The sequence below is a fragment of the Anopheles maculipalpis genome, chromosome 3RL (assembly GCF_943734695.1).
Source record: "Anopheles maculipalpis chromosome 3RL, idAnoMacuDA_375_x, whole genome shotgun sequence".
In the NCBI taxonomy this organism is placed as follows: Eukaryota; Metazoa; Arthropoda; class Insecta; order Diptera; family Culicidae; genus Anopheles; species Anopheles maculipalpis.
In genome coordinates this window covers 91,165,130-91,188,034 of record NC_064872.1, presented here as the reverse complement: position 1 = coordinate 91,188,034, position 22,905 = coordinate 91,165,130, and the positions used below count along the sequence as shown (strand labels likewise).

General features: G+C 45.7%; 2 protein-coding genes across 6 annotated transcripts in view; both read left to right on the top strand.

The window, feature by feature from the left end:
- The window catches only part of LOC126562510 (glycerol-3-phosphate dehydrogenase [NAD(+)], cytoplasmic), a 211,372-nt gene that overhangs the window by 10,791 nt on the left and 177,676 nt on the right, over positions 1 to 22,905 (top strand). The gene's annotated exons all lie outside the window — the stretch shown is intronic.
- LOC126561308 (kinesin-like protein KIF13A) lies at positions 56 to 22,463 on the top strand. Of its 4 annotated transcripts, XM_050217372.1 has the most exons (14): positions 56 to 175; positions 747 to 834; positions 12,680 to 13,112; positions 13,662 to 17,091; positions 17,160 to 17,305; positions 19,020 to 19,070; positions 19,747 to 19,834; positions 19,912 to 19,995; positions 20,323 to 20,385; positions 20,701 to 21,195; positions 21,276 to 21,695; positions 21,766 to 21,902; positions 21,980 to 22,160; positions 22,246 to 22,463. In XM_050217372.1, the coding sequence occupies exons 1-14, from the start codon at positions 124 to 126 to the stop codon at positions 22,323 to 22,325; spliced, it is 5,748 nt and encodes a 1,915-aa protein (XP_050073329.1). In that variant the 5' UTR covers positions 56 to 123; the 3' UTR covers positions 22,326 to 22,463. The 4 variants fall into 4 exon arrangements, with proteins under 4 accessions (XP_050073329.1, XP_050073330.1, XP_050073331.1 ...); XM_050217373.1 differs by lacking the exon at positions 19,020 to 19,070; XM_050217374.1 differs by lacking the exon at positions 20,323 to 20,385.

The window sequence follows — 22,905 nt, the reverse complement described above, 5'->3', positions numbered from 1 at the left end:
ACCCGCCCAACATCGCGTTTTTTTGTAGAGAAGTAGCATTCAGGATAGTGTGCCTGTGTGTGTGTGTGCTTGTCTGTGTGTCTGTCGCTTCGTGATCAACAAACGGAGGCTCGGAATTAAATCATGTCGGACAAAATCAAAGTAGCCGTGCGGGTTCGCCCGTTCAACCGGCGAGGTAAGAAACTCCCTTTTTTATTTGGGAATGACGAGGGAAAGGGAAAGGAGCTGCCACGGGTAGAATCGCGCAAAGTGGCATTATGAAAAGTTGTCAATCGGGATTTGGACGTGTGTTTATGAAATGGTGCAGCTGTTCGCTACGTGCAGATTACTCATAGCCACCAATCATCATCACAACCATATGAGGCGGCGGTTCTCTGCAGCTGACGCGCCGTGAACCATCCATAAGGCGATCGAACAAAGGCACAAAGGAGAGAAATCAGTCGTGACGTCGAAATCATTAGTCAGCTTTGAATAGACCGCCTACTACTACGCCATGTCTACTGCACAGAGTCATCACTGGCGTGGTGGACGAATTTCGAATCGAGCATCACTTCCGGTTCGTCGTGTTCCGTTGATTCAAAACCGGAAAAAGCCGCTTACCGAAGTACCTAGGGGCGCTTCATATGTGCCACTTTGCCACTCATCGGCTCGATATTATCAAGCACTTTATTATTCTTGTTAATTTCCCAACACCAATACCTAACCCCCTCTCTCTGATTCATGCTCTCCTCTGTTTTCCTTTGCAGAACTCGAACTCGCCACAGAAAACGTAATAGAAATGGATGGAACACAGACGATTTTGAAATATCCTGCCAGCCTAGACAAGATGGAAAGGTAAGGCTTTACACACGTACACTACATTACACATACACAAGCAAGCTGCCATCGTCACCACTGTGGTATGAAATATGCAAGTTTCACCCAACTCTAACGAAAACCGGGGGCAAAAACTCGACAACGTGCTCTCTCTCTCTCTCTCTCTCTCTCTCTCTCTCTCTCTCTCTCTCTCTCTAAAACCAAAAAGCCAAATGTGCGTGTGCGCCCGAGGTCGTAGCTTTCCCATTTTTGTCCGACTGGTGAATGGTTAGAATGATTGACCAGGAACAAAGGGACACACGGGGGAGCACGATAGAGTGAAGTGGAAGAAGTAAAAAAAAAACGCAAACGGAAATCAAAACAGAGAATTATTGAAACGCACGTTCTGCCTTCACCTCTTTGTGCACACGCACCCCAATGGTGTTCGTGAAAGGCGTCCTGAAAGCGTAAGAGTAAAATGGAAAGCAAAAGTACCCTAAGCTAGAGTCCCTAAGCTTGGAGGGGGATTGATGTTGAAGGGCAGTAGATGTGGGTAGTAAAGTTTCCTTCTTACGCACTATAGCAAGTTAGAACGTAGCGTGGTCTTGATGGATGTTAGTTGGTTTAGCATAAAATACTAACAAAAGTATCCAACTCCAAACAACTTCCATTCGTTACCTTGCGAACCAATACAGACGATCCATAATGCTTGAGTGATTGCTTCGATACATTTCGATACAGGACCGGAATTTCGATCGTTTCCAGTGTGTCAGGGGATTTATTGGATATCCGAAACACCTTTTTGGGTGTAGGAAAACTTACAGCTTTTCTAGGCCAAAACAAGGATTATACAAGGGTTTAAAAGTTTTAGCCGTCGTTTTGCTGTTTTGAAAGTAGTTGTAGAAGTAAAGAAATCAAAATTTGCAATTGACTCATTTCAATATACATTTGATGAGATTGGAGAGCATTATTCGAATGTAATTGTCCAGAAATCGCAGGATTGTACCCTAAGCGATCTTCACCTTCGAGGCTACTACACCTCTTAAACAGTCTGAAAGGAGTTTTAGTTATCTGGTGTCATTCTCATACCGGGATGTAAACGAATGAACCCTCCACCCCTCCGAGCATTATCCTTATGATTCGAGATAAAAGTATATTATACTGTTGTCGTACTAAGGTATTGTGGATAAGATGGCATACAGTATTTTGTTAGTAGTAAGGACGGTATAACCTGCCTGTTTGTAGGGCGGTAAGCTGCTATATGGTATACCGTTTAGACGTTACTGGCATGAAATAAATAACGTAAAACTTCGTCCGGATCGTCCTTTCGTTCACTTCAAGCTAAGTCTAGGAAGCTAAGAATGATTTATTTATTTACCTCTCTACATATTTTTTCTCAAAATTGGAAATATGAGAGGTTTTTGATTGTTGTACATCCTGCCAATCGGGACTGCCCGGTGGTCGAGGCGAAAGCGGTGCCCCATACGGCAGGACCGGGGCTCAAATCCCATCCGGACCGTCCCCCCGTAGTGAACACTGACTATCCTACTACGTGGTATCGGAAAGTCTAGTAAGCCAGCCATTCGATGGCTGGCGTGAGCTCGTTTAAGCCAACATTTTCCCAACATAAATTAAAATAACTGTTGAAAATTGTTTAGCAAAACAGTAACATCTCAATTACTACTCATACTAGCGATGCTTTGAATTTGAACATGTTTTTGTGCTAGCTCTACATCATTCAGGGGTCCCAAAGGTAATTAAGTGTATGCAAAATATCTTGGAAGCGCATAAATCATTCAAAATGTCACCGGCGAAAGAAAGAAAAAAAAAAGAAATATTATTCATGATTGTCGTTGGTTCGTGTAGGGTGTTTACACACAATTCATCAACGGGTACGATGGTGGGGAGAGTATTGTACATTCTATACCCCCACAACTCATTTTCATTTTCCGCGATATTTTCCCTTCAGAGGGTAGTAGAAAATCCATTGTACCGAAAAAGGTGGTTTCTTTTAAGCCCAGGCCAGTTTTCCCAAGCCTCTACTTCGTAAGCGTCTACTCGTGCTGCCCGTGCCGTACCATTTATATGACAGTATCATAATAATTTTTTTTTTGGTGAAAATAGAAGAAAGAGTAATTTGCAGTTGTATGGAAGTGGTACTCTCTACTAAACCACCAACAACATCATGAACCTTCCCATAAGTATTGCTGGTACATTTGCTTTAAGGACAGTGGCAGTTTCTTCTTCTCGGCCCTATCGGGTTCATGTCCTATTTTCGCGAGCGCACACTGGATTGTGTGGTTGTGTGGCTATTGTTTCATCGTACGTGCATCGATTTTCTTCATTCAAGCCTTTGCCCGGAAAATGGATGCTTACGGCGGCGCGATTTCTGAAACGCTGTTGCGCTACGTTTATGAGTTTTCCGCTTCGCTATCATCGCTTGCCACTGATGATGACGATGGCGAAGAGAGAGTCCTTGCGAAAGCTTTTTGGAACGGCTTTTGTTGGTTAGTACAACGAACGACAACAGCAGCAGCAGCAGCAGCAGCAAAAAAAGCAATCAAACCACCTTCCCTTCGTCGATTCTTGGTGGGTTGTTGCGGGAGGACACGATATTGTCATTGGCCTCAGCGCAAGAAATAAAACAATCGCACGCACATTCCTGCCACACTCACACACATTCATATCGTAATGTTGCAACGGAAATGCTTTACCATCGGATGGGACCACGGTGGAATAACGTGAGGCGCGCAGCTCCGATTGCGTGGCTTGTGGGGTTGATACGAAATCGAAAATCGACCCAAAACTACCCGCGCACCACTCGCGTCGGTAACTGGCTCGTGTGATGTAGGTGGGGTCGTTCGTACCTTCAGAATTCAGTATACCTCACAGCGCACGGCCGAGTGTCTTTGGGGGTTTTGTGTGAGGTTTTTAAGCACCTTCTACTTCTTTTCCCGCGTGTGCAGCTCGTCGTAAGTCGTCAAACGTTTCGGGTCAACCGTTTTGGTGATTTTTGGTTCTGCGTTCTGCGGTGCGTTGTGATAGTGCGGTCGATAGTGTGAGCTCTTCGAAAGAGAATGGCCAACGGTGAAGAGGATGAAGAAGATGAGGAGTTGGTGGTGATCGAACGGTGGCAGCAGGCTCATCCACCACCACCGTCTCCACCGTCAGATGGCAGGAGACGATGGGTCATCCTGCTCGACCTGGTACGACGCTGGATACGGACGGTTTTTGCACTGGCACGGAACCGTATGACCCAGGCAGTGCTGTCACCTTGGGCTGAAAATAACAATTATTTATTTTCGTACAGTAGCATAACTACTAGCAGTAGTAGTAGTAGTAGTAGTAGTAGTAGTAGCACTATTACCACTACCACCACAACCACGACCATCTGCACAGGAAATGGACGGTGAGTCTCTCGCATTTCAAACATTGCATCTAATCGGTCGGCATGTCGGCAAAGCTATAAAGGGCCCCCCCCCCCGATGACGAACGGCGGTGTCCTTCCGTGTGCGCACCACACGTTTTGCTTCTTTGGCTTTGACTGCTGCTGCTGCTTCTATGAGATCTACCAACACCGCTTACGTTGTCACTGTACCAGCCGTGGTCGTGCGGAAGGTCTTTTATACAGCGCTCCGACCCTCCCCGACCCAGGTGAAAAGGATACCAGATTGTGTGGAGAAGGCGAAACAGTTGTCGTTTGGGGCTGTGTGTTCGATCAGCCCCATTGCACAATCGAAAGACACGAGGCTTTGTTGAACACCCGCTTCTGCGCTCCTTCCCGGGTGGGGGGGGGGGGCTATGCTATGGGGAGCTAGGAGTACAGGTGGGGTGATAGTGATTTCCCGTCTCCATCGCATCAAGCAATCACACTTCCTTTTACTTCCATTTTTCTGCAATCAATAATTCAGCTGTGGGTTTCATTAGGGCGAAGGTGGTGGAGCTGCCACTGCTGCTGCTGCTGCTGCTGCTGCTGCTACCACGTGGATGTCTTTCCGAGAGACGTCGCTTTTGTTGATCATTTACATTACATTATCGTTATGAGTCAATTTTTGAGTTTGATAAAATAAAGTTCTTGCACCATCCCCGTCGATGAACAGATGACCGATTTTATCGATGACCTAAACTCGCCAAAACCTTTTAAAACGCGTTATCTATTGACCGCGACGAAGTTGATATAATCTTTATGCCAGAGACCTTCGGTTGCTCGCGCCCTCGGCGGAATCAGCGGTGGAAGGTGTGTGTGTGTGCATGGTGATGTTAAGGTGTCAAAAAGTCAACAAAATTAGCACGAACCCGTCAGTCACCCGGTGAGAACCCTTATATATCTCGGCCGGTGTTGTGAAATAAGAATTTTCGAGCCAACCGAGACACACAACCCTGTTTTTTGCTGCAATTCAATCTCGTTGGATGGAGGGCTGTTTTTCTTTCTCGCAAACAGCATGTGATTGTTGGGGCTGAATTTGCATGAAATGTGGAAGGAAAAACTGCAACTCACCGCGTGTGTAGTGCATGTGTCATGTGCGGCATCGTGCACTTGCCTTTTTTTTAGTGGTGCTTAAGTTGACAGCTTTTTAAACTTTCTTCAGGCCAAACAAGGGCCGCTGGGGCTTAATATTCTGCTCCTCCGAAAATAAGGATAATCCTCCCATTCACTGTTCGCCGATCCCCTCATCTCCGGCTGCGTCCGTTTCATCGTTCGATGGGCATATGGGATTACACATAAAATAGGGACATACTACATATATTCATTTTGCTCGCGTTTTGTTGGCATCGTCTTTCTTCCGGCTGGGATGTGATAAGAGGCGAGAAAGAGGAGGACTATTTTTTTCCTTTTTTTCTCACAACGAGACACTTTGCCTCTCTCGGGATTGGTAGGGAATGGCAGTTTGCACACATAATTCGATGCCAGCAAGTCTGGAACGATCGTCGATAGGAACAACGAGGCAGGACGTGTTCGTCCTCTGTAAGAAGAGAAGCTTCCAACAAGCGCGTTGTTGTGCCAACATCGCAGCTACTACTACTGGCTGGGGAGGAGCAGACTCTGGAAAATCACCTCACAGGAAGGAATTGCTTCTTCCTTTTGCTTGCTTTTGCTCTGTCGTATAATGGAGCCGAGAGTCATTAAATCCGTCGGAAAGAGTTGGTGTGTACGCTTTTCCAGTTTGTCGGCTCGTTCCATTTCTTTCGTCTGGAAGATGGGGCTTTCGCCGAACGAAGAGCCAAATCCCTCCCAAGGGGATGGTACAAGATATTACGCACTCTCATTTTTCTTGCCTGTACTGTTTATCTTGTCTCGGTGGAAGATAGATTTTCAAAGCGATTTTGGGAGAAAACTTTTCCTCACCTTTTTATCGTGATCTCATATCGTATCGCATTCGCCATGTGCTTTTCCTTGACTTTTTTTTTTGTGTGCGTGAGTGTGTTTTGTTGAGGCACATATGAGGCCGAATTGCCGACCCCAAAGTGTCTGATCGGAAAATGAAAAATGTGTGTTGCTTGTCTCTTGGGAATTTCAATCGATCGGTCACGCTATCGCAATCACACGGAAGTCGTCGTTCCATTCAAAGCTTTACCACAGTTAGCGAAAGGGAGTGGAGTTGGCCAAAAATCGATGCATTTGATGTTGTATTTCTCTGTGCTACCGTGCACCATGGGGTATCGCCATTGCTCTGTGTATGTGCTCGCTGCCTTTCAATGCTCTAATTTCTTATCATTTAAACCAAACACCACCTTCTTGACGTTTTGCGGTTGTGGTGGAATATGTGTTCGGGGAGGAGACGAATTTTCGGTGCGAGTATCATCCCCAGTTCGGTGCTGAAGGGTTTTTTCAACACTCCGTGTCCTGGTAGTGCACCTGGTCGCGCAGGCCGCCTACCAATACGCGGGGTGCGCTGGTCGGTCGGTCGAGACACGATGGACGTGTTCAGGTCAGTCGGTGCGATAATCAACATACATTTCAAAAGGGAAGGAAAAAAAAACATGCCAACAGAGGGCAACGCAAACGTGAGAGGAGATATTATTGTGGGGAAAACGTTGCATTTCAACCTGTCGCGTCCAGTGTGGGCTTATTGCTATCGCAGTTGCGATAAGGGCCACCTAACCGTAAACCAGTTTCACTATCGCTACTTTCACGATAATGTAAAATAGAACGGTTTAAAGTTTAATTAAACGCTGAAGCACATGGTGCGAGGTGGCGGTTAGGGTCTCTTATGTGCAGCATAAAAAATGGGTGTTTCGAGACCCGGCTCAACAGCTTTATAATCGCGACTGTCACGTTGAAGTTGTGTGCTATAAGTTCGTTTTATTCTTGGGTTTTCTAGAAAAATTTTTTGACCTTTAAATTAACCAACACAAAAAGTTCACGATGGGCAAAGTCGATATGAATGATAACATCTAAAAGGAAAATGTTTGAAAGGAGAATATGTAAAATGTTGAGGAAAAACTAATAAATAGAATTAAGATTCTCGTCCAAAGTTTCATGCAAGCCATTTCGGCAGATGATGATAGGAACATAGAAATTAATGATTCCTCAGCTCATGAACACATTGATGTTATGGAGCTTAGAGAGAAAGCAAGGGTTCTTTTTGGAAAAAAAATCTTACCCAAAACGACCATCGGTTTCCTGTTCTATTTGCATCTAAAAAAGAAGGCTCCTAACCCTTTTTGCACCATAATGTCGAGAAATTTATTTATCCAAACTCTGAATCCGGTCGGCATGTGATATAATCGAATTTTCCTTCCAACATAGAGAACACGACTCCGAATCATACTCCGGCCCCGGTTAGTATTTGCTCGTAATCATTGCAATCTTAGTGCCACGAGCCACCATCGGGGAAAATCGTTCAACAGGTCCAATAACTGATCCGCCCGAAGCCGTAGAACGCCGACGGAACATCATGTTTGTCGTTCGGTTGTTTGGTTTTGCACCAAAAGAAGCTGGACGGTGGCAAACGTTAGATTGTACTTTCTCATGTCATGGAGTCTCATGAAGGTCGGTTTTGTTTTGTTTCTCTCCGATAGCCGCACAGGAAAGAAGTAATCGGTTTGTTTGGCATTTAGTTAGGGAATTGCCTCATTATTTCACCCCATTCTTAGCCCTTGGGTGTTGGGGACGAAGGCTCTTGTAGTTTGTTTCGTTACCGGTTAATGTTTTCTTGTCATGGTATTCCATGGCAAAAGGTTGTAACTCGATTCTGGTGATGTGTAAAGAGACACAGACCAAAGATTTCTTTCGTCCGGAGTGCAGAAAAGCAACAGTAAATAGCAATTGCTGTCAGATGGTTGAAGAGATTACGTGCCATTCGATCGATCGATTAGTAAGATTGAGATGAGAATTTATCCATGTGATTAACAGAAAGGTCAGCACGATAAGATATGATTTGCTGACAATTAGTTTCGCAAAAAGGCTCTTTGAACAGTAACTATGATAGTCATAAACGGGTAGAAAATATGCAAAATATCATTCTGTTCGAACACCAGCGACTGCTCATTCAGCATGCAGAGTACGGTGTGCTGTATTGGAAATGGGGATGGGAAAATTTGTAAGAACTCTCTTTCTCGAACTTCTCCACGGCCAAGTAGCAGCACTGTTAGAGTTGATAAAAAATTCAACGTCTAACGTCACGCCCGCTGGCGTGTCCGGAAGATCCCTCGGCACGGTTTGCCCGTCCAGCAAATGTATGCAAATGCAAAACAATAAACACAACGATGCCCAAAACGTAACTAAAGTCAAAATCTGCCAACCGTGTTAGGCAGCATGTGTTTCTTGGGGAGGGGATGCAACTTGTGTCCACCGATCACCGACAACAAGTGGCACCAAACAGTGGTTAAAGACAAACTCTTTCGCCAAAACTCTTTTCCCTGTGTTAAAAGTTTCCGAACGATGTTGCTGCTAATTCAATCACTGGATTGGAACTGTGTTTTCATTGCAAAAAACACGCGAAGAGCCCTCCTCTCTTTCCCTCTCGCGATCATGATGATGATAATGTTGATGATGATGGTGTGCGAAATAAAAAATCGCGTCCTAAGCAAAGCTCCAAGCGTGCGCTGCTCGTTGTTGGTTTTGCACTGGTTTGGCAGAGATCATTTTGCATGATAACTGCTGCTTTTGACGGTTGGTTTTTTTTAGTTCGTCTTGCGATGTATCCGGATGTATGTGGATCCGGTGGATGTAAAGCGGGAAAATCACTACCCATCCCCTGTCGAAGAAATGGGGCGAAAACTGGTTGGGTGGAGAACGTAGCACGATGAGCTTCCTTTTATGGCATTTCATCACGCAATTCTAAATGAATGTGTGTGTGTGTGTGTGTGTGTGTGTGTGTGTGTGTGTGTGTGTGTGTGTGTGTGTGAGTGAGGCATGAATCCTCCGATGGGAAACCTAGAATTCTAGAAGGGGTAGAAAATTAATTTTCAGCTGACGGGTAAAAGGACAATCCATTCATACAGAAAAAGAGGTGAAAGGAGGACAATGGAAAGAAGTAGGAAATACTATTTCCCCCTGTCAGTCAGTCAGCCAACGAGTCCGAGTTCAGTTAACTGTTCGCCGAACCAGGTGTGGCACAAATCTGTCGAGCAGGCGGCGGGCGGCGACGGCGGCATGTTCGGGAAGGATTTCCCTTTCTTCGTAATGTGTGACTTTATTTGCTTGTCGCCTGTCCAGTATTGCCACCTGGCGCAGGCTAATATTTTTAATTACTTTGTCTCATAAATTCCCATCATGATGGTAGCGGGCCAACTAGTAGAAGCTGTTGTCCTGGGCCTGGGCTCCATTTCCGTCGATAAACGGCAGCGAATAAATAAGCCCATTACGACGGTCTCTTGGGAACTTTCAATCACACCTTGGTAGAATCACGGTGTTTGGAGGATTGAAGGGTGTCTTATTGTATTCGAGAAGCTTTCGGATTTTGAGGTTTTAACTGGAGGCATTTTTTTTATAGAAGGCTTTTTATTAAACAGTGGACACAGCCTTAAAACTATTGAAGTTACTGACATGAGTTGTTTTGATGTTCTTCTTTTGCTCGAACTGTCTAAAAGTAGTGCAAAACAATGCGAAAGCTTGAAGAGAATGTCTTGTGCGATCGTATCAAAAATCAAATATACGACCTACACTAACACACACACACATGCTCTGGCACTGTTCTCTGGTGCGTAACTGCATTAATTATAGTTGTTTTGAGGGTCACAAAATGGGCCAACATCAACGACGATGTGTAGCCTTTTGGAATCCGTAAAGCAAGCACCCACGTGCAATAAAGAGTGTTCCTCGTCGTAAAGATAAGTAATTTGCCACGAAATTGCACCATGTCTTTTTGACCCGCGTGGAAAGCTTAACTTTCCAAATCTACGCTACCGCGGGGTGTGGTTTTTGGGTCCGGGGTTTGATGTAAATTTTGAGATTATAGCGCTGCTGTAAACCGTCAAACGGCGGAACTGTGTGCTTGTTGTTGGCCTAATTTGAACGCCAAACTTTGGCTCGCTGATTTTTCTCGGGTACTGGAGATGGATGCTTGCTAAATAGTTGTTTGCTCTCTTACTGCTGACACCACATCGTCTAGTACGACATGTTTTGACGTCGCGGTGATACAGTAGAGTTATGTGACAGATCGACAGCTCGAACGGTTGATAATCGTTCGATAATGTCTGAACCTGTGCAGGTGTAACCAGTTCATCGTAAACGTCATCAGCCATCGAACTTGCGCGGGGCATGATTACGTGTGGCTTGAAGTATCCAACTCTGCGTGGCTTTCCGATACACCCAACAGGCAACCGACACCGAACGAAACCGAACCGATTCGCGAAAACACGCTCAAGAAAACTCTCATTACCAGTGACTTTCAATAGCGCCGCAGATGGAGTGAAACAAAAGGCAAAATGTTATATTTAATACACCGTCCATGCAAGTCAAACAGATGCATCCAACGATTACATCAAATGACGAGAAGCAGCGCACAAGTATTAATAACAAAAAATAAAGCACAAAAATACACCGCGAACGATCACGGTTGATCCTCGAATCAGACAGAGTCTCTGCAAAAGTGGGGCGGCCAGTTGTGTGTTAATAAGTTGCTACTTTGTTCGGTGCATGAAGCGTTGGAAAACCGAACAAGAGGAGGAAGGTGGAAGATATTTTCCAATTTTGTGTGTGTGTGCGGATGTGTGTCTTACCGAAGGTGAGACCGTTTTTTTTCTTCTATATTTCTCTAGTTCAGTAGCTTGAAGGAAACCTTGGAAGGAAACTCTCGAACTCTCGAAAGCACCCGCCAACGATCCAACTCTGAAGGTGGTTCAGAGTGGTGGCCACGCGCCCACAACGAATGAAGCAGAAACATGGGGTGTCCGATTTGTTTTCTTCCTTCTTTGAGGGTTTGTCTCTGTGAGTGTTTGTGTGTTATTTTTTTTTTGCGCGGGCTTTATGCGATTGCCAACCGTCGTTTTTTTCCCCAACGAACCACAAACACGCTGGTAACACCTCACACAGCCATACGGTGCAGTACACCTGCGGTGAATAAAGATGGCAGATATGTAGTAAGTGGCTTTTTCGGTAGGGGATGGTTACTCACAGCTCCGAGGAAGCCAAACCTCGCTATAAAGAAAAATTACTGGCGCAATTGGCGCAACACAAGCACCACCGGCACCTCGGAGCAAGCAAGCAACAAATGGACCGCTCGGAAAAACTTACCGTCCAGCCGCTCCATCCCTCCACCTGAAGGCTCTCTTGGGACGCTCACTCACCGACCCCGACCGAAGGTGGGATGCGTTTTTCATTACATCGTTTTTCGAGCCTTTTTTTTTGCCGCTCTCTTTTTGGGGCTTCATGATTTGATGATGGAACGAACCTTGGTGCGTTTTTGCTTTCTTCTCCTTTTCGTACATCGTCCAAAAAGCGCAAGAAGGCGCATTATTGGAAAATGGGTTTTGTAGGGTGGTGGCAGTGGTAAAAACGGCAGCAGCCGGGTCTCACAAAACAGTTAACAAACTGCAATTTTGGAATTCTTTTCGGCACATAAAGAAGAAGGTCGTTTCCGAGGATACACCCCCTCTTGTACGCGTCAAAGAATATTTCCATAATGATTGTTTCTTTTTTCTTTGCTGGTTTTGCTGATGGGGATTATTTTTCAATTAAAGCGAAAGTGTCATATTGGAGGGGTGAGTTTGTGTGGAAGAAGGCACAAGGGAAGCTTCACAACACTCGAGAACACTGACCGCCGTCCGTCAGCTGACGAAGGCGTTGGAGAATTTAATTGGAGTAGACTTTTAAATGAAAAGTTTTTATCTCCCTTAACTACTCTCCCGATGGAGAAGGATCCCGTAAATGTGTGGCTTTGTCGTCATAAAGTTCTTCGTATCTTGGGGTTTTGTGGGGAAAAAATCTTGTTGAAGTAGAAAAAGGTCACCGCTTGGATGTTCTTTTTTAATGTTGCTTAACATTGATGCTTTCCGACGTCTCGGGTGCACCGTGTTAGCGACAAGCTTCTTGTATGAAGATAATCACTCGCGACTACTGACTAGTTCCCATACACACAGACACACAAGAGTTGCAGGAAAGTGCATCAAATATACATCATATGAGAATCGTGGTGACCACCACCACCATGAACGTGTCTGAGAACAGGAAGCAACTTCAGCACTTTTAGATGAAGTGCACTCTCGTTAGCGATAATCTGTGTTCTGTGCCCGTAAATAGAGGGAAGCTGCTAGTACAGGCGTTGCCACAAAGAGCATGACTGTGTTCGGCAGAATGGGCCACTTCTTTGAAACACACTTCGTTGACGGGGCACATGTTTCGACTCTGTACCGCTCTTTAATGACCACCATTGTTTTGCAATATTATTACAGTAGCTTGGTTACTAACGCACAATATTTGCACTCTGTATCGTTACAGGAAACCACCCAAAATCTTCGCCTTTGATCACTGCTTCTACTCGACCGATGCCAACGCGAACAACTTTGCGTCACAGGAGCTGGTCTTCAACAACATCGGTCGGGACATTCTGGAGAATGCGTTCCAGGGCTACAATGCGTGCATCTTCGCATACGGCCAAACTGGCTCGGGCAAATCGTACACAATGATGGGCGGCCAGGACAGCAAAGGCATCATTCCGAGGCTGTGCGACGAGCTGTTCGCATCGATCGCAGCGAAACAGACGGACGAGCTAAGCTACAAGGTGGAAGTGTCCTACATGGAGATCTACAATGAGAAGGTGCACGATCTGCTTGATCCGAAAACTGCCAAACAGTCATTGAAGGTGCGCGAGCATAACGTGCTCGGCCCGTATGTCGATGGGCTATCGCAGCTGGCTGTCACCTCATTTCTGGTAAGAGCGTGTCACTGAAATGATGTAGTATTTAAAAAAAAGCTTACACTTCAGATTATGTACGTCCCCGACTTAGTATAGGATAGAGAGGACATGTTGTTACTCGGGCGTGGTAGAAGCTTCACTTTGTTGCATCTGCGACCTCTAGGGAAGGTTTAGTATCGTTTTAGTAAAAGGTTTGTCCTTTTAGCAGTAGATAAGCGACGGTAATAACGCACCTCGCGTTGCACCGAGCAAACTGGGAACAGCATTTTGTTTGCCAGTCAAACCCTCTTTCCATAACACTTTGTTATGGCGTTATCTAGCAATGTTTGCGCTTTGCCCAAACGCAATCACCACTCAATTACTCGACCCGACCTGCAGCATAATTGATGTTGCCCTTGGGAAGGGGTTGCTCGTTCGTACGCTTCGAAGCGCGATGATTCATCGATACCCGACACACCGGTCAAGGCTTCCGTTTCCGTGTGTAGTTTTTGTGTGTAGTGTGCGTACAGCTCATTTGCTTTAGAATTATACAGCATACTATATGTTTTTCTGTTTGTTTTTTAGGACATTGATAACCTGATGGCAGAAGGTAACAAATCGCGTACGGTCGCGGCAACGAACATGAACTCGGAATCGTCCCGCTCGCACGCAGTCTTCACAGTCGTGCTGACGCAGACACTAATCGACACACTATCCGGGGTAACGGGTGAAAAGGTGTCACGGGTATCGCTGGTAGATTTAGCCGGTAGTGAGCGCGCGGTAAAAACTGGAGCCGTCGGAGATCGGCTAAAAGAGGGCTCAAATATCAACAAAAGTCTTACCACGCTCGGTTTGGTGATATCGAAGCTAGCGGACAGTACTGGGGGCGGTGGTGGTGGCGGTAAGAACAAAGATAAATTCGTGCCGTACCGTGACTCGGTACTGACGTGGTTGCTAAAGGACAATCTCGGTGGTAACTCGAAGACGGTCATGTTGGCAACATTATCACCAGCGGCCGATAATTACGAGGAGACACTGTCCACGCTTCGGTATGCTGATCGGGCGAAGCGAATCGTCAACCATGCCGTGGTTAATGAGGATCCAAATGCACGTATCATCCGTGAGCTCCGCAAGGAGGTGGAAACGTTGCGTGAGATGTTGAAGCACGCGACGGGCAACAACTTCGGTGACATGAAGCGCGTCGACATTCACGATAAGCTGGCGGAAAGCGAGAACCTCATGAAGCAGATCTCGCAAACGTGGGAAGAGAAGCTGGAGAAGACGGAACAGATCCAAAGCGAGCGGCAGCAGGCGCTCGAGAAGATGGGCATCAGTGTGCAGGACAGTGGCATCAAGGTGGAGAAGAACAAATACTATCTGGTCAATCTGAATGCCGATCCGTCACTGAACGAGCTGCTGGTGTACTACCTGAAGGAGGAAACACTGATCGGTGGCCGAAGCAGTAGCGGCAGCAAGCAGCCCGACATTCAGCTGCTTGGTCTCGGCATCCAGCCCGAACACTGTCTCATCACGATCGAGGACGGTGAGCTGTACATGGAACCGATCGAGAATGCTCGTTGCTGCGTGAATGGTTCGGTCATGAGTGGCAAAACGGCGCTGCACCACGGTGACCGTATTCTGTGGGGCAATCATCACTTTTTCCGCGTAAACTGTCCAAAATCGGCAACAAACAGTGCGGCGATGGGTGCTTCGGAACCTCAGACACCGGCACAACACCTCGACTATTACTACGCGCAGGAAGAATTGATGCAGAACGAGTTAAGCAACAATCCCATTCAGGCAGCTATCTCGCGGCTGGAGAAGCAGCACGAAGAAGACAAGCAGGTGGCACTCGAAAAGCAGCGTCAGGAGTACGAGAAGCAGTTCCAGCAGTTGCGAAACATCCTCTCGCCGACAACACCGTACGCTCCGTACGCACCTTACGATCCGTTCCGACTTGGAAAGTTGCCACCAAACACACCGACGGGCCAGCTACGCGTGGAGAAGTGGGCACAGGAAAGAGACGAGATGTTTAAACGATCACTCGGCCAGCTCAAAACCGATATCGTACGGGCCAATGCGCTTGTACAGGAGGCAAATGTGCTGGCGGAAGAGATGGATAAGCAAACAAAATTCAGTGTCACGCTGCAGATACCTCCGGCCAATCTCAGTCCGAACAGGAAACGGGGCGCGTTTGTAAGCGAACCAGCAATTTTGGTTCGACGCATGAACTCAGGCAGCCAAATCTGGAGCATGGAAAAGCTGGAAAACAAACTAATCGATATGCGCGACATGTACCAAGACTACAAGGAGCGCCATTTGGCTGCAATGGAGGAAGCGAAAGCAAAGTCGGATCCGTTTTACGAGTCGCAGGAAAATCATAACCTCATCGGTGTAGCAAACATTTTCCTGGAGGTGTTATTCCACGACGTGAAGTTGGAGTACCACACGCCGATCATTAGTCAGCAGGGTGAAGTGGCCGGACGGTTGCAGGTGGAAATAAGCCGAGTAGCCGGGACCTTCCCGCAGGATCGTATGTGTGAGTCGGCGTCAGAGAGTTCAGGCGACAGTCACGAGGACGATGAGGATTCGCCCGATACACCATCACCGCCACCACCGACCAACAGCAATCAGATCAGCTGTAGAATCAGCATCAAGCAAGCGTCTGGACTGCCGCTCTATCTGTCCAACTTTGTGTTCTGTCAGTACTCGTTCTGGAACCACGAGGTGGCGGTAGTGCCGGCCACCAATCAAGAGGTCGCGGGGCACAACCAAAACATAACGTTCAAGTTCGATCACGAAGCGGACTACGTGGTGACAATGAACGAAGAGTTTATGGAGCACTGCACCGATGGTGCCCTCTCGATTGAGGTGTGGGGCCATCGGTCGGTCGGATTTTCGCGCATGAAGGACTGGGAGGTTGAGCAGCAACAGGCAAAGGCACGTTCGCTGGCCGATCGTTGGGCTGAACTGTCACGCAAGATCGAACTGTGGGTCGAGATTCATGAGCTGAACGATAATGGTGATTGGGCTCCGGTTGAGGTTCAGTGCGCTCGCGACATGCTGACCGGTGGAGTGTATCAGCTACGCCAAGGATTCCAACGACGTGTCATGGTGCGTGTGAAGCCGGTGCAAAACTCTGGGACTTTGCCTATCATCTGCCAGTCGATCATCAACGTGTCGATGGGATGTGTAACCGTTCGCTCAAAGCTACAGAAACCTATGGACTCGTATCAGGAGGAAGATCTTACCGTGTTACGGGACAAATGGAGTGAAGCGCTTGGGCGGCGGCGTCAGTATCTTGACCAGCAGATACAGCGGCTCATCAACAAAGACGATAAGACGGAGCAGGAGAAGGAGCGTGAGCAGAGTTTGGTGAATCAGTGGGTTTCACTGACGGAAGAGCGAAATGCGGTATTGGTACCGGCTCCTGGGTCAGGAATTCCTGGTGCACCTGCGTCCTGGGATCCACCGCTCGGCATGGAACCACACGTTCCTGTTCTGTTTCTCGATCTCAACGCGGACGACCTTTCGACGCAGGGTCTTTCGAACGACGAGGTCCCGCTCGCTGGTTTGAACTCGATCTTGCCTAAAGAGCATGGCAACAAGTTCTACAATTTGCAGATAATCCAACATCTGGATAAGGATATCTGCGCCATCTGTAGCTGGGACTCGTCGATTCACGACTGTCCGGCACTGAACCGCATCACGGAAGCGAATGAACGGGTTTACCTGATTCTGAAGACGACGGTGCGACTTTCGCATCCGGCACCGATGGATTTGGTGCTGCGCAAGCGGCTTGCACTGAACATTTACAAACGACAGAGCTTTACCGATCGGCTGAAGAAGCTGCGCATTGGTCGAGCGGAGTCACTGTCGTTACAGTCGGGTGTAACCTATGAGGTAGTTTCCAACATTCCAAAGGCCTCCGAAGAGTTGGAGGATCGTGAGTCTTTGGCACAGATAGCCGCCACCGGCGATGATTGTTCAGCAAGCGATGGCGAAACATACATCGGTACGTTTTTAGCTATTCAAATGAGTGTATACTTTCCTAATCTGGGTTTTTACTGTTGTGTTCTGCAGAAAAATATACCAAAGGAGTATCGGCTGTGGAGAGCATTTTGACGCTGGATCGACTAAGGCAGAGTGTGGCCGTAAAGGAGCTGGAACAGGTGCGCGGACCGGCACTTTCTATGCGCAAGACGGCCAGTGTGCCAAACTTCTCACAGGTACGTGGTATTTGATATACACCTACAGCCACCACTACCATCATTACCACGTTCCCGTGGTCCTTTCCCTTATGCGGTCCTGTGCGCTCCAGTGGAGGCGCTTTAGTTTTGTTTGTTTCGTTGTAAGGACGCGTGGCTGTCGTACGCTCGTCGCTCAGCTGCTTAATTTTTTGCTAGATCCGCTTTGAAGTTAACTGTTTGCGATTTCGAAAGACTCTAGAGGGCGTTTGATAGTAGTACGCCACAGGGTGGACTCTCTCTGGCAATCGTTATCTCTCCGGTCTCGGGGGTTCTCGACGGATCTTGGATGAAAATCAACAAATTAGCCAGCTTTTTTGTTGTGCACTCTGTTCCGGACGGCATTTTCATCATTGCTAAATAATCACCATTCCGTGTCACACGCAACTTTCCTACCATGTATATGTGTGTGTGTGTGAGTATGTGTTGCCACATGCCGCATTCATGCAATCTGATCTGGCGAATTTAATTTTAATTTCTTTTTCATTTTATTATTATCATATGCGTCTTTGCTTTGAGCATAAAACACCATCTATTGCTCTTCCCCTCACTCTCTGTGTCTTTTTTACACTGTCTCTCGTTCTGGTTTGCCACAATTCTCTATAATTGGTTAAAACATCATGGTCATATAGGATAATTCTATACCAGATTTCCCAAATCTGAAACAACTGACGATCTTCCAATCACATTCGTCGGTACTTTTGTTTTGTCAACATATTTTGTATAAAAATCACATACGAAACCGCTTATTCAATGTAAAACAGGAAGTTACTTGTCGGATGAAAAAAAAAAGTTTTAAAAACTCAATATTTTTGAAGTAATGATTAGCAATTAAGGGCACAATTATTTGATCTAATCTGTTATATTTTTCTGTTATAGAATCTGGTATAGAAAGTCGGTAGAAGTACGGCAATCCAGTGAGGCATATTATGTCATATCTGTCCCTTAAATATCCCTTGTACCATCGTTTCGTTACCATTTGCTAATGCTGCTGTTGCTGCTGCTACTACTATTACTATTGCTCGTGTGCTATATTTAAAAGCAATTTAACCCTCTTACGCCCCTCTTATTTTTTCCCTAATTTTCTTCCTAACCTATATTTGCTACCCCCCAACCATTGTTTAATGAACCAGTTTCGTTCATAGTATGTCTGCAAACTGTACATTTCATCTAACAATTGTTTTTGTCTCTCTTTTTCTCTTTCTCTTCTCTCTCTCTCTTTAACTCTGTCTTTTGCAAAAATAAAAATAAAACATGTGCCTTATCAATGTGTGCTTTGCCCTTTCCATCGTTTAATTTTTACATTGTTTTTTTTCCAAATACAAAATTTCCTCTCTCTTCTGTGTGTGTGTCTATGTATCCGTTCTAATAATAATGCTTTAATGAAATCAACCGTCAACCTCTGAACAAATAATGATAACACAAAATTTCATTGTGCACGCGCAAATGCCTTTCCAAAATTTCACCTGTTTTCTTTATAAATATGCTATTTCCCACCACTTCATCCTCAAAACATCAATTTTGCTGCATTTTGTAAATTTTGCTCACCGATAAACGACACAACCCAAAATGTTTTTCGTGTCAATTCGGACACACCGACGGGGTTTCACGCAATTCAACATATTCGTACGTACACAAATTAAACGAAAAAAAAAAAACAAAATGCGTGAAATGTTGATCATGAACCTCAAAAAAGGCCGTAAAAGATGCCAGGGAGCTTAGTACGAGTCTCACCACCTCGAGGACAGTAAGTAGATGGTCATTAGACGGAAAGTCGTGTTTTTAGAGTGTGTCTCTGGATGTGTAATTTAGTCTCTATAAAAATAAATTTGCGTTTTTCTATATTATTTCTAATATGAAAAAGTCCAGTTTAGCGTTATTTGGTTTTCGACATTATTGCTGACGCTTTCAGTTTGCTCTGTTTGATGGCTACATCAACGTTACTTCAAGCGTCGGTAATGAAGTTAAAAACCTAATAGTTTCTTGAAGTAAATTTGAATATTGTAGAATTTTGGTTCCGTTTTACTTGATGTTTTAATTTTCTCAGTCATTATTTTGTATTTTGCATTAGCCTCTTGTAACGTGACTGAAGCTATATTTGATCGAAGCGACGATCACTAGCGAAGAAAATTGTTGTTGGTCCCGATCGATCGATCGACGGGCATTTTGTCGCTTGCGTTGGAAGCTTTCCAATCGGAAGCTTAAATGTCCGTTTGTAATGTCGTTAAGTAGTGATTATGTTAAGCAATCATGCTGCTTAAATCTTCTTTTTCCCGTTGTTCCGAAGTAGAATCTATATTGTAACCAATTATTGAAACATATTCGCAAAAACAACACTGTCCCTTATCGACACTGTTGGCGATTGAATATCAAAGTTTGCAAAGTTCGTTCATCGCTAATTATTGCTCTTCGATTAATTGCAGATGAGATTCTTCGATGCATCGTTCGAGTCACTGCTGAGCATTGGACGTTCGGAGTCGTATGCTGACCTGAAGATGGGTCTTAACAATGGTAAGTGATATCATTGACGCAGAGATGAGTAGCGCAGGATGAACTATTAAACGCAAAATTTATTGCCTTTCTTGCAGCGCAAAGTACGCGTGAGACAGCCAACAGTAGGCAAAAGATGAAGAACAATGGCGAGGAATCGTCCGGAACGGGTTACGGCGCAGGTAGGTGGTTGAGCGCATTAATAGTTCCTGTGTCCGTGTTTAGATTTTCGTCACATCTAATTCACCACCTTGACGTTTGTTTGATGTGTACCGTGCCTCTGTCCTTTGCTGTGATCGGAAGAAAATAATGGAAAAGATGTTAAAATTCTTTGAAAGTGCTCCCTACTTGCTATTAGATACTTGTATTGCCCCGGTGCGCTGCACTAACGTTGATCCTATTAGTGACGTTTGAAGAAGTTTCTATTACATTCAAAACTCTATTAACAAAACACTTACTGACACTGAATACTTCTACATTCAATCACGCTCTTACGCAACGGAATGCAGCTCGTCCCACATTCCTCAATCTGAATATCAATCTGAATTCCTTGCGACTTCAGCCAACTAAACGTATGTAGCCCATAAACTGTATCCTGTTTGTTTGCGTTTGTTAGCCGATTATGTACCTGATGTTCTCGTACTTGTTCAGTTCTTTTGCTACCATTTTGTGGTTTTTGTTGTACGGATATTGTTTTCATATTTAATTTGGTGATTCTTTTTGATTCTGAATCTGTTTCCTTTTTTCGTGTGGTATGTTTCAGCACAAATTATTATTAAATTTTATATTTTTTGGATTTTTTTTTCGAAATGCTGTAGCATTTTGCGACCATAATCTGAACATCTAGCGCTTATCTTGTGAAATGTTGTTGTCTTTCCAACCCTTAGCGTCACCAGCGGCGAGTAAGTTGGCCCAAAGGATGACGACTCTACACGAGGAACCGTTGATCAAGCAGATTTGCTACGAGGAAGAAGGCGAAGATCGGTTCAGTGAGCCGGATTATGCCGATTACAACGACTTCTACGAGCAGCCAATGGGCAAGAAACCATCACTGTCGAAGATGAAATCATCCTATACCGTCGAATCGTTTATTGACATCGATAAGCGTAGTCAATCGACGGCTGCCGAAGGGACGAATGCAACGGGTGGAAAGTTTGCTGCCGGTAAAACGAAGGTGGAATCGGCGTCTATGGGTGGAATCTCATCGGCGCCGGTATCGGGTGGTAGTGCCAGTGGTGGTAATGGGACGAAATATCAAACCATGACACCTAGCATGAGCTCGTCTACTTCGAGTGGCTATGGATCGCAAGCCGTGTCGTGCAGCAACCTTACCAACGATGACACATACTCCATCCGGTCACTAAGCGTCGGAGAAACTCCTGGTAGATATTGCAATGTGTGCATGTGGAAGAGGTGAATGATAATAAAAAAAAACAAATGGTCTTATTTGTCCTTCTTCCAGATACTATGTCGCCGTCCAACAGAATGCAGGATCAAATCATGTCCGCTAGCACCAATGCCAAATCGGAGGAGGAATCTGTGACCTCTCCGACGACCTCAACCTCCGCCTCGGAAGCCACGCTAATGGCGGCGAGCATGGACAGTTACAGCAGCAGTCCAACTGCACGAGTCCCGAGTGACGCACCGAAGCGCGTCAATCCGTTCCTGAAGGATGCCAACATTGAAGCGTTTGAAGACAGCAGATCAGTTGAATCTGCCGATGCAACAGTGAAACAGCAGCAACAAAACGAAGAGGATGAAGGATTAGGCGGAGAACAAACTCAGTCTGCTGATTCGACGACTTTGAGCGAATCGACCCAGATGGTAGACGAGAGTGAAGAAAGCGATCAAAGCTCAGCAAATACCAAACACTCCTCAGACGGTGGGTTGTGGTCTTTGGGATTTTAAAAGACAATTTTCTATCAATACCGCCTTTTATTTCTATTTTTCAGTGATGGAAAGCAGCTTTTCCTCGACGCCAGGCAAGCAGGAAATCATTCCCGACTGGGTGGTAGTTGGCGAATCCGTGCAAATCAGGCCCTACAACACGAGCGGTGTGATAGCCTTTATCGGTGCCACTCACTTCCAAGTAAATGCAGCGGCTATTGCATTGCAATTGGTTACGGGTTTTTTTTTCTTACAAATTTTGATTTTCTCTCATCACAGGGAGGAACTTGGATCGGAGTGGAGCTCGATACGCCAACTGGTAAAAATGACGGAACCGTGCAAGGCATCCAATACTTTGACTGCCGTCCAAAGCATGGCATTTTCGTGCGCGTTGATAAGCTGATTCTTGACAAGCGGGGCCGTGCAATGCGTGAGCTGAAGAAGGCTGAAAAAATGAAAGGTTTATTAAAAAAAAAAAGAATGTTTTTATATTATCTTTCACTAACGTAAACGAACGATGGTGTATTTTGTGGTTTTATTTTTAGCGGATCTTGCTGGCGGTAAAGGAGCACAAAGACCGCTAACGGGTGGTGCTGGAATGGCAACGAATGGGCCACGTAAATGATACGCATTCAATCGTGGTCTCAGCAGCGCAACTCAGTGTTCGTCGAGGCCGTTCACGGGCCGGAAGCGGTATGTACCGAAGTCTGCCACCGTTGCAGCATTCAATCGCGGTAAGTAAGGAAGCCGCGCCATTTTGCGCACGTGGAAATGATAATAGATGCAATCTTCATGCATGTGTGGTCCGCTCGGAAGAGTACCTTCGGACAGGAAAAGGAGAATCAGTAATGAAACGGCCCATTTTGATAAAAAGACAAACATGCAAAATCCATCCCTTGTATCAAGAAGTTTCCTTGATATTTTGATGATATGCTTTTTGCCTACACATTGCCCCGTAAACTAGAACCGCTACCAGGCGGTAAGGGAAGTGCGCGATCAGTGAGACCGGTAGTTAAGGAAACATTAGTTACAAACGCATCTCGATAGTCAAAAGCAGCAAACCGCCGGTCTTCTACGGTTCTAGGTAGTGAATGGAGCGCCTCTTCTCGCATCTCAGAAACTGAATGACGATGATAAGCGAAGCAAAGTAATGTAAATCTACATGTGCATCTTCTTCACTCGAAATTGTGTGGCTCTAGGTTTAT

What these genes read in the sequence shown, in the direction of transcription:
- LOC126561308 (XM_050217372.1), top strand. Translation starts at nt 124, where the DNA reads ATGTCGGACAAAATCAAAGTAGCCGTGCGGGTTCGCCCGTTCAACCGG. An exon ending in GTCTCACCACCTCGAGGACA is followed by an intron (nt 19,071 to 19,746) that starts GTAAGTAGATGG and finishes GATTAATTGCAG; the next exon opens with ATGAGATTCTTCGATGCATC. An exon ending in TACCAAACACTCCTCAGACG is followed by an intron (nt 21,696 to 21,765) that starts GTGGGTTGTGGT and finishes TCTATTTTTCAG; the next exon opens with TGATGGAAAGCAGCTTTTCC.